This window comes from Bactrocera latifrons, unplaced genomic scaffold (genome assembly GCF_001853355.1).
Source record: "Bactrocera latifrons isolate USDA-ARS-PBARC rearing strain unplaced genomic scaffold, ASM185335v1 scaffold_175, whole genome shotgun sequence".
In the NCBI taxonomy this organism is placed as follows: domain Eukaryota; kingdom Metazoa; phylum Arthropoda; class Insecta; order Diptera; family Tephritidae; genus Bactrocera; species Bactrocera latifrons.
Window position 1 is genome coordinate 337,215 of NW_017535241.1, and position 11,987 is coordinate 349,201.

The following is an 11,987-nucleotide window of genomic DNA, read 5'->3' on the forward strand; positions in this document are numbered from 1 at the left end:
AAAACAAAAAAAAAAATATTCTCAAATAAAAAAACAAATATTGCAAATAAATGAACAAAAATATTTGCGAGAATTAGTTCTTAGCCTTCACTCAACTTTTTATGCAAATATTAAGTTTTTTATTTTATTTATTTTTTTAAGCAAATGATGCAGCAACTTGAAGCAATTAGCAGATAGACTCTAATAAAATACGTATATGTTTGTAAACATATACATCTATGTATATACTTATATATGTATAATACATACTTATATATAAATTTTAATTCAATTCTGCACCCAAAGTCAAAAATATTTAAAATTAATAAACAAATATGATTTTGCAAGCGATTTGACATAAATATGTCAAGCGGAAAAAACTTTAAAAATTATGTGTGGACAACTGCCAAAGAATAAAAACCGGTTTTCTCTTTCATGTGCCTTTTATTGCAATCTTCTTTACTTTTAATAAAATTTAGAACGGAAATCACATGAAGAAAGCATACCTGCATGCCCTCTAAGTAACTGTAACTCACAAATACAAAACAAAAAAACTAATAAAAATTCAAAACAAACAAAAATTAAATAAAAAATAGAATTAATACAAAAAGCAAACAAATCAAAAAGAAGTAACAGAAGTAAAAACACAAAAAGGAACAATGAAAGAAAAAAACAGTAAAAGAAAACAAACGCCAAGCAATAACGGCGAACATTCCTAAATTAGCTGAGTAAAAGCGAAAAGAAATAAGCATTTAATCCAATGTCGCAATTTAGCCACATTCAGCGGTTACGTACATTTAAATAAATACATATATTTAACTATACAAAGCCCTTGCAAACTTTTACAGCTGGTAGTCGTAACAAAGCGTAGTCATGTAGGCATTCCAAGATGTTTTATACGTCGAATGACGATTACTAAACTGGGTAAGAATAAAAGACCTTTAGGATAATTGCGCTGAATACAATGCTGAAAGAGTTGAATAAACAAAATGTTCAAAAAAATTTAAATAGATAATAAACAGCTGTTGAAAAAGTGCTGAATACTTTTTCAGGTGCGTTGAATGAGGGTCACTAATTGGCTAGACTATGTAATAATGAAAAGTCCTTGGAATGAGTACGCTGAATATAATGCTGAATTATCTAAATATGCAGCTGAATAAGTGAAATATTAAAAAAAACTTTTTAAATAAATAGTAACTAAAACAGCTGTTAAAGGAAGTGCTGAATATGTTTTCAGGTGCGCTGAATGACGATTACTCGTTGTATAGACTATGTAAAAAATAAAAAGCTGTGGGATAAATGCGCTCAATACAATGCTGGGTGAGCTGAATATTCAGCTGATTAAGCCTATTTTTTTTATTTGGCGTATTTACACAAAAATTATATTTTTTAGTGTACAATCATTTTGCTTGGGCTAAATAGCTGCTGAATTGAGTTACGAATAGATGTTCTCTATTCTACTACTAAATTTGCTAATTTTCAGTCAGTTGGACTTGGGAACAACATATCATTTTAATATTTTATATTTTTGATTGGGCTGAATTTATAGTAGTTTTTCTTCATATTGATGCTAACTGAGTGCTTTGTCATTCATACTAACCTCCAAAATAAAATAATAATGATTATTATAAAACTTAATAGCTGCTGAATTAACGTTAGAGCGTTCGTTCGTTAAAAAATCTAAAAAGTGATATTTATTATTGCTGATTTAGCTAAATACATAAAAAACTAGCTTATGCAAATGTATACAAGTTTTAGGGTGCTGAATATACATACGTCTGAAGAAACAATGGATAAAAGTAGAACGTTTTTAGATGTACATTTTTTGTTAGTTTTATAAACTAGTTAATCTTCTAAATTTGAAATGTAAGCTCACAAAAAATTACGCAGAAACCGAAAATTAGTCAGCTCTTAGTCAATAATTTGTTGACTAAAAGTATTATGCGAAGAAAGCAAACGATTAGCTGAAATATTGTAAATCAGATACAACAACACTATCAATTGTACGAACGTCAATAGATGGGTACACATATATATAGATATCTGCGAACTTTGAGATGATTAGAATTTTTTATTAGCTTGGGAAATTAGCACTGAACAGTTCGCATCTGTGCACTAATTGAAAAATCAGACATTTCTGCTGACTTCGCACCTATTCAGGTACGTATACAGGGATAATGAAATAATCTGCGATTATTGTGAGTATAAATGTATATTGCAGTAGAGGTTTTAAAGGGTGTAACATAATTTACATATATATGTTTGAAGGAATATATTAAAAAACCGAATATCACAGCTGCTTAAAAGAAAAAACTCAGATAAGTTCAGAATTTTTTAAAATTTATAGAAGGTTATTCATGGATGTACATTTCTAATCCTGAGTTGAGCACTCCACTGTGTGCGCTTAGTAAAGTAACGGTATTAAGGAATTTCAATGAACCTAAATATCACATTTTGAAGCGCTATGTCATTAGGCTGCTGCTATTCAGCGCATACTTTTCTAAGTTGTTTAGCAGTTTTGACTTTTTACTTCACTATGTGCTCAACCTTAGGTTCCAAAGCTCACTGTAGATGCTATTCAGCGCATACTTTTCCAAGTTAGCAGTTTTGAATTTTTACTTCACTATGTGCTCAACCCTAGGTTCTAAAGCTCATTGTTGGTGGTATTCAGCGCATACTTTTCTAAGTTGTTTAGCAGTTTTGAATTTTTACTTCGCTATGTTCTCAACCTTAAGTTCTGAAGCTCATTATTGGTGCTATTCAGCGCATACTTTTCTAAGTTATTCAATAGTTTTGACTTTTTACTTCACTATGTGCTCAACCTTAGGTTGTATAGCTCACTGTAGGTGCTATTCAGCGCATACTTCTCCAAGTTGTCTAGCAGTTTTGACTTTATTAAGTATTGAGCACTAAGTGCTCAACCTTAGGTTTCAAAGCTCACTGTAGGTGCAATATTTTTGATGTCTGCCGCAACTTTGAACTTTCTTTGTACTAATTGAACATTTATCTAATTTTTTCATAAATCTAAGCGCTTTTGACTACATTGAAATTCAGTTTACGCTACATACCCAACCACTTGAAAGCTTTATGGCCACTCAATTGCACCACTCCTGTGCTATAATGATAATATTCCCATAATAACACCTCTTTTTGTATTTCTGTCACTCTCTGCCATCAATTAATGTTATTGTCATTTAAGTGTTTAAGTTTTCAACTCGAAGAGTTATTGAGAGTTCCATGCTTGAGCCATATTGTGCTGCCAAGCTTATCTCCCTCAATCGTCTAAGCAAAAGTATGATTGATCGCCAGCAAAATTTTGCCTTTACTTCTACTTTTCAAAAAATTCCCTTTTTTTTTTTGTTTTTTTTTTTGGTATGTTATAAAGCAACAATTTTGGAGTTTTGTTGTTCATATTGTTGTTGCTATCGCCAACAAACACTTTTAATGGCTGTGACGTGTTTGAAAAATGGCAGCTGCTGATTGTTGTTGTTTGGTATAGTTGGCGTATATGAATTTGTTTGTATGTATTTTTGACAGGCCATGACTAACGGCGCTGGAAAAATCACAGTTGGCCAACAAAAGTGGCAGCTAAACCAACTTGATCGACACGATTTCGCATAAAGACCCATAATGAAACCGAAATGAAATCAAAAACGTGCTGCAGTTGTGCTCAATAATAGTTGTATATGTATGTATGTATGCAGTTTTCTATTTCATTACTGAGTCACCAAATGATTTGGTTTTTTGTTTTTCAATAACAAATCTGTGAGAATTCAATGAGTTTTAGACAGGTTATAATGCTTATCGGCCCCCATGCCTCTAGGGTGTTTATGTATTGTAGATAATGGAAAATAAAATGACACAGAGAGCAACAGTACAATAAGTGCTTATGGCAGATATAGGGTTGCAACGTATTTATGACAATAATAATTTTTTAAAATTATTTTATTTTCAACAAATAGTTTTCTAAGCATTAGATACAACTTCTTTTTACCTAGATAATTTTTTTATTCCCATAAATATTTGGCAACTCTAAATGTGAAATGTGGCCTTACTTATAAAAGTTGCCATTATTAATATTTTTATACGTAAGATTAAGATTCCCAACTGCTATTAATTAGTTCCTATTGCCAAAATATTAAAAAAAAAATAATAATTTCATAAAAAATACCTTTCAGAGTTGCAAAGTAATTTTAATACTAAATAATGCTTATTTTCAATGCTTCGGGCTAAAAGTTTACAATTAATATTAAAAATTACGGTATACTTGTGTTCCGTAAAAGAATTTCGCTTTTTCAAAACAATTAATTTACAATAGGGTTGCCAAAAAGTGTTTTATTGCGTTGTATTTAAATATATAGTATTATTTTTAATGCTATTCTGCTATGTTTATATAATCGAAATTTAATATTTTTATCGTTTCCATAATTATTGAAAGCAACGACTGAAATAAAAAATTTAAAAAATTAGAACTACCCTGTCTTTATATTTTAATTGCAGTAAAAGGCAGCGCTCAAATAGCAATTTCTTTTTACATTCTAATATGAAGATTTTTCAAATAGACCACAGCGATTTTAATTTCGAAAAAAAACTATATTAGAGTTGCCACTTAAATAAATTACAAAATTTTTTTTCACACTTATTTTTAATTTAATTGAAAACAAATATGCAGACAAAATCAAATAGATTAAATATATAAGCTAATTTTGAAAAAAATGTAAGTGTTTCCACATCTGCGAATAAAATATGTCGAAGCATTACATTACTTTACTTTTTTTAAATTTGTTTTCGCAGTAATACTCAGACATCAACAAATAGATTATAGCGATTTATAAAGAAATAGCCGAACGAAAGTAAATAGATTAAATATATAGCTTAATGTTGGAAAAAAATGTTAGGGTTGCCATGTTTAAAATTTACGTAACTAAATTCTTTTAAATTTGTATGTGTTGTGAGATGACAACAAATAGAATACAACGATCTTACGCTTGAAAAAAATATACTAGAGTTGCCATTTGAATATATTTTTAAAATTTGTTTTCACATATATTTTTATATTGATTATAAAAAAATACCCAAACCAAATATTTGATTTGGTCAAAAATATATATGTATATTCTCACTTAAAAAAAAAATTAGGGTTGCCACTTATTGCGAATAATATATGTTTAAACGTTAAGTTACTTTATTATTTTTTTAAATTTGTATGTAGAGAAATAGTCAGAGGACATCAAATAAAAATAGCGATTTTAATTGCGAAAAAAATGTTAGGGATGCCACTTATTGCGAATAATATATGTTTAAAATTTACTAAAATTTACCTTACTTTAATCGTTTTCAACAAAGTTTTCTCCTAATATGTAAAGAAATAGTAATCGCAAAAATTCCAATTTTAATAATTTATAATTTCAAAGAAAGGCATGCAACCATGCAACCCTGCTTTTGTGTCACAGCGCAACGCAACGTAGAAATTTTCAAGTACGTTAAATATATTTTTTAAATAAACATTTTTATAAACAGTTTTAGCCTTCAAGAACAACCCACATACACACAAAAACTACAACAAAAAAGGAACGAAAACAACAATAACAGCACACTTAATTGATATTACTCAATAACTTATGGACAATCAATTAACGACAATTTAATAAAACCATAAGCGGCGGTTAATTGCAAAAAATACCAAAAGAAGAGGAAGAAAAAGAGGAAGCAGAAGCACAAACAAACATACTCACATATATTTCTGCAGTAAAAGAAAAGAAATTTACAACAATTTGTGATACGAAGGTGTGAGCGCAGCAGCTTTATCAACAATATTAATTAAAAAGATTGCACACACAAGAAGGACGCTTGCGAACAGCGTTGAGGAAATTTCAAATAATAACGGTCAAGCGTGTGTTTGCAACCCCCGAGCAGCGCACTCGCATAGCTTTTGAACAAGTGAGCGCGTCAAGGCGGAAAGGACAGCAGTCGGCAGGGAAGCAAGAAACCAGGAAGGAAGGAAGGAAGTTCAACAGCCAGCAAACACAGTCGACAGTCGAAAAGTAGTCGCAGCAGACAGCGCACAATTTAATTTCACTATGGGAAATTCATCGTCACACACACACGAACCACTGGAGCGCGGCTTCACACGCGGAAAATTTGGTGATGTCAAAAATGGGGTAGGTTTCACACACAAATACATGTTCATATATAGCTACAGACGTAAGTAGAACCAGAGCAGTAAGAAAAAAATGAATAATAATAAACAATAGAATATGTTTAACGCGGTCAAAGGCGCTGCGTCGTCGAACCCCGAATGCTGACCGCTGAACGCTTTAAATTCAATGTTGATCTAGCACTTGTTTCACACGATCGCGTCGCTTTTGTTACCTTATATTATTGTGTTTTTTGTCTAAAAAATAAATTTGAATATGCAACACAAATTAATGTACTTCTCGCCTCTCTCTCTCTGCTTAGAAATCCGCATCATTTCGCTTTAGCAAGAAATCACCAAAAAAAATGGATCGTTTGCGTCGATCCTTTCGCGATTCGTTTCGTCGTCGAAAGGACCGTGTGCCCGAATCATCGAAACCGCATCAATGGCAGGCTGACGAGGAGGCTGTACGTTCGGCGACCTGTTCGTTTGCGGTTAAATATTTGGGTTGCGTTGAGGTATTCGAATCGCGCGGTATGCAAGTTTGCGAGGAGGCCCTAAAAGTATTGAGGGTAAGTAAATACTTTCATATATATTTAGGATATAAATTGTGTGAAAAAATGCGCATTGAGTGGTTAGCGCATTTGTCACTTGAGTGCGCTGTGGGAAGCTGTAGAATCTTTAGGTGCGCCAAATAAAGTTTAGCGAACTCTAAAGTGGCTATGGTTTTTGTTGTTGTTGTTATAATAACGATTCTTATTTGCCCTGAAAAGCTCTTGTTGTGGTTGTTGTTGTAGCGGCAGAACACATTCTTGCAGTAATTTCGGGGAATGGCGCCGTGGTGACAGTATTTGGCTGGTTAATCATCCAGGTCCGCTCCGATTACTTTGACCCGACTGTCGTCAGAACGGTGAAGAGTTCTTCGGTATTGTCTTTAGACACATGGATCAGCGATTGAAGACTTGAGCAGTCTCCATTATTGCCATTGATTTGGATTCGACGACTAATTCGACCTGCGTCTGAGTACATAATACAATACGTTCAAAGATATCCCAATATAGGCTTCGGCCTCCAGCTGCTTCATTATTTCAGACATCACCTAACAGTTTAAAAAAGATTCCACCAACTAAAGGCTCTAAAAGACTCTGTTTTTTTCGTTGCGCTATATTCTAAGACAAGCGTGGTATTTATTTAATGCATTAAAAAGTAAAAAATATCGAATTATAGGCCATAGATGCCCCATATTCAACACCTGATGGATTTTAAAAATGTCGACCTTTCAGGCTGCTGTCACATCTTGAAATCTCAGATCTCTGCTAAAAAAAAAAGTTTCAACTCATAAACCTCCGGCTGATCCATCTTAAAGGTTTGATCAAGTCTAATTCATTGTTCTCGATTCGAAGACAAGTTCGACCTTTCTGAAGTGGTAATACGCAACTTTCCTTTATGAGGTCAAGCATTCCAGGCATCACCTCGTTCAGTTCGCAAGGGCATCTGCTCTCAGGCTATAACATTTTTAAAGCTCAGAATAAATTAAAGAAATTAACTTGCTCCATGCGCTTAGAGATTTGAATACTCCCATTCTTATCATTCAATTGGATTCAGCTACAAGTTCGGCGTTTATCTGAGGGCATAGTACGAGTCTTTCAAAAACATCGTAGTATAGATCTTGGTATTAAGTTGTATGAGGTCCAATATTTCTTACAGCACTTGACAACTTGAAAAAAGTTTCACTTTAAAGTCTAGATCTCTACTATAGAGTATGTTTTCGACTCCTAGACCTCACGCAGGCCAATGCGTTTAAAGACTTCTACAGACTCCATTCACATCGTTGAATTGAATTAGATGACAAATTCGGCCTTTATCTGGGGGAGTAATACAAAATTTTCAAAAATATCGCAGTAAATCTTTGTATTCCTCTTGTATGGGGTCCAATATTTCAGGCGGCACTTGCCGGTGACGGCTTGAAATATGCTTCCGCACTCAAACAGCTTCCATTTTGAGAGCTCAGATTTCTACAAAGACTATTTTTGCAAACCATAGAACTTTCATATGCTTTCTGGGAATCTTATGATAATAAACCTATGCTATAAAATCTCTCAACTTTCGAACAATAATAAACTAAATTCATATCATAAAACTCAAATCCGTACGGCTTCAGATCTTTTTAAGCAGAATTGACTCCCATAAGTCAGAAATTTAACCGGTTATCGAAAATACTTCTAAGATACATAGGAAGTTTTGTAAGAAAGAGTTAGAGGATCAACTTATCCAATAGATCCTCATGTTTATCAGATCAATCTTCAGATCTTTCCAACCAGAATTGAATCTCAAAAGCTTGAAATTTAATCGGTATATTGACAATACTTCTGAGATATGTAGGAAGTTCTGTAAGAGAAAGTTAGAGAATCAGCTTATCCAATAGACCCTCATTATTATCAGATCTAGTAAAAAGGTAACGAAACGCTAGCGATCCTAACCAATGGACTTTAAGTCCGAGACATCAGCAATTTTTCATGGGATGCTGTAAAAATGAATCAAAACTTTGACAACTCGAGACATTAGCAAAACAACTTTTATTTCGATGAGAGTTTTGGCTCTGTGAAAGAAGAAGCCATTCAAATCAATAAAATTTGGAGCGAATACAGCTCGTAAAATCTTTGAATTTGCTACAAACTTTAAAAGTCACAAAAATCTAATCAGCAGTTGTGGTAAATCTAGAAAGAGACCTGACTAAACGATACAGATTTAAGAACCTGATTAATTTGAGCTTTTATATTATTTCATTCATAAAAATTTCTGTCAAAAATTAAACTGTTTAACCTCAATATAAAATTGTGGGCGTTTATTTCTGACTCATCAAACAAACTAATGGTACAAAGTAAAATAATCAGCAGTGTTTACTCTCATACAGTCCTGCAAATTACCAACCGCAGACGCACAACTTCTGATAGCTGACAAATGTGGGCGTAGACCACGCGTTTATCACACAACCACTAAAATACGGACTCTTTAATCACTTCTCACTTTTTTTATTGCAGAATTCGCGCCGCCGACCCATACGTGGTGTGCTGCACGTTAGCGGCGATGGACTGCGCGTCGTGGACGATGAGACGAAGGGCCTCATTGTCGATCAGACTATCGAGAAAGTGAGCTTCTGTGCGCCAGATCGTAATCACGAGCGCGGCTTCAGTTACATTTGTCGCGACGGCACAACACGTCGTTGGATGTGTCACGGCTTTCTCGCCTGCAAAGAGCTCGGCGAGCGACTCTCACATGCCGTCGGTTGCGCATTTGCCGTCTGCTTGGAACGTAAACAGCGACGCGATAAGGAATGTGGCGTCACAATGACATTCGACGTGAAGAATTCGACATTTACGCGTACGGGTTCATTCCGTCAGCAAACGTTGACCGAACGTTTGGCGCAAGGTGAGACGCCATCCGCTGCTGTACCACCACAGCCCAAACCATACAATCCGTTCGCCATCGAACGGCCACATGCCACACCGTCGATGTTGGAGCGTCAGGGCTCGTTTCGTGCATTCAGCACCATTGGCAGTCAATCACCGTTCAAACGGCAGATGTCATTACGTATCAACGATCTTCCGTCCAATACCGAAAGGCAGAAGGCATTTTTGGCAGCTGCCAGTGGTGGTTCACTAGCCGCAGCGTTAGCTACACCCAATCGTAGTGTTTCGCCGATACCAGAGATCTCACCAGCTAAAATGGGCATTGCAGATATGGATAATGGTTGTGCCACCATCGACACCGTAAGCCAGTTGTGTCAGGAGCTCAGTCAGGGTCTGTCGTTGCTCAGTCAAACCGATGCAATGATTGCGGCTGGCGATGATCTCAATTTCAATAATAATTTGAGCATTAATCAGAATATCATTGCGGCCGAGAAGACGCAACAACAACAAAAGAGAATCTCTACACCAACATCATTGCCGTTAGCTAGCAGTAGCAGTCATAGCATTACCGCTGCTGCTGTTGTCAGCAAAGTTTACGAATATGCTGAGGGTGCAGTAAGCAATAATTCGATTGCTAGTGGTGCAGTTACCACCATCACCACTACACCAACGGCACAAATAGCGCCATGCATTTCGTCGGTATCACCAGTATCTACCAATTCGCCAGTACGTACACCAACAACACCAACGTTAACAATGACACCACCGCCACCATTGCCAGCTGGTCGCCCCGTAGAGATGGTCGCACCACTGCCCAATGCGGATCAATGGCTAGGCGAGGTGGTGAAGAAGACCTCGCCGGCAGTCATTAAACGTGCAACACGTATGCTCAACTCAACTGGTCGTACGCAATCGATGAGCGCTGCATCACCATTAGGTGTGGATCCCTTCGATGCTGAATGGGTGGCCGGCGTTACGAAGCCACTGTCACCCGATCTACCTGTGGCAGCCACAATGCCAGTGGCGTCTGCAGTTACGCCCGTCGCTAGCAGTACATCTGCACCAATACACCACAGTACCAATCCATTTATATCACCGCCGAAGGTACCGGCGCAAACATTCCAGGTGCAGCTGTAGATGCAGTAGGCGAGGTGTACAAGCCTCGTGCTAGTAGTTGATGATATCAGTGAAGTAATACATGTGTTCGATCTGTGTAATGCATGGTGTCGATTAGCAACTCAAATAGTGTTAGGTGTGTAGAAAGTTTGCAAAAATGGAATCGCTAGATAAATGTTGTTGTTAATGCGAAATGAGTATGAGCGGGGTGTAAAATGTAAAAAGATTTCGGTAATAGAATTGCATGCACTGCCAATAATTGTTTATTATAAAAATAGCGATTTAATTTCTTTACATTTCAGGCTTAGTACTGAACTACTTTAAAAGTAACTAGTTGGTTTTGGTTCAGTTGCAAAATTTTGTGAGAATACTAGAATTTCATTTATAAAGAAATTATTCGATGAATATATTACAAAATAACGAATATTTTACTAGTTACTTTTGGCCCAGTTAAATTTTTTTTTACAAAATTACAAATATTTTTTGAATTTTCTGAAGAGACGTGTATTTTAAATTCGAAAATCAAACACTTTGCCAATTTTGCTAAGTATGAATTGTTTTAACAATTGTAAATATTAAAAATTTAAGTTTTGAGTTGATTATAAACACTTGCAATCAATTAGTTAATATACATTTTACATGTACATATATCAACATTTTCAGCTGTTAATGTAATTTTTATGATATGTATAAGACATGCCGTAATCTTTTAGAAATGAAGTAGAAATAACTGAATATTTTTGGTCTATATATGGAACTAGTACTCACTGTAAGAAATGAATCGAATTTGCGAAATGTGTAAAAATTTATATTAAGTTGATTTGTGAATTTGATTAAAACTAGTTTGCGAACTAGTTGACGTACTACTTTTTTATCCGCTGATAAGACTTTCGCTATTTTTTATATAAAAAAGGAATTTTAATATAAAATACCGTTAAATTGAAAAAATTTGAAAATTATTGCAACATTCGTTTAAAAAAAAATATTTAAAAAAACTAGTTGTTTTTGGACCAGTCCTTGAACTAGTTACTTTTTAATTTTTCGCAGTGTATTTAATTTTATAAAAAATTTAGAAATTTATTTATATTAATCATTGCAACACTATTTCAAAAATTTTAACTAGTTATTTTTGGCTTAGTTATGTTACTAGTTGCTTTCAGCTTTTTCTTAATTTTTTTGCAGTGTATGCAATTCTAAGTAAATAAGAAAGCAGGTTTGCTTTTTAAACTCAAAATTTTTGTAAGAACCAGCGGGCACTTACATGAAATTACATATTTGAGTTGCTATAAATATTACTGCAGATTAGTTGGAGAGATAACCAATGTTATTATATTAACTACTGCTAA

At 34.5% G+C, this 11,987-nt stretch overlaps 1 protein-coding gene across 2 annotated transcripts in view; it reads left to right on the forward strand.

Moving 5' to 3' along the window:
• Positions 1-11,056, forward strand: part of LOC108967085 (protein numb) — a 102,457-nt gene extending 91,401 nt beyond the window's left edge. The window contains exons 1-3 of one of the 2 annotated variants that reach the window (XM_018930331.1): positions 5,505-6,140; positions 6,439-6,687; positions 9,157-11,056. In XM_018930331.1, coding sequence (XP_018785876.1) covers positions 6,060-6,140; positions 6,439-6,687; positions 9,157-10,662 — 1,836 coding nt within the window. In that variant the 5' untranslated portion in view covers positions 5,505-6,059 and the 3' untranslated portion in view covers positions 10,663-11,056. Of the gene's footprint in view, positions 1-5,504; positions 6,141-6,438; positions 6,688-9,156 lie in introns of those variants that run through there. The other variant, XM_018930332.1, reaches the window with a different exon arrangement.
• The last annotated feature ends 931 nt before the right edge of the window (positions 11,057-11,987 follow it).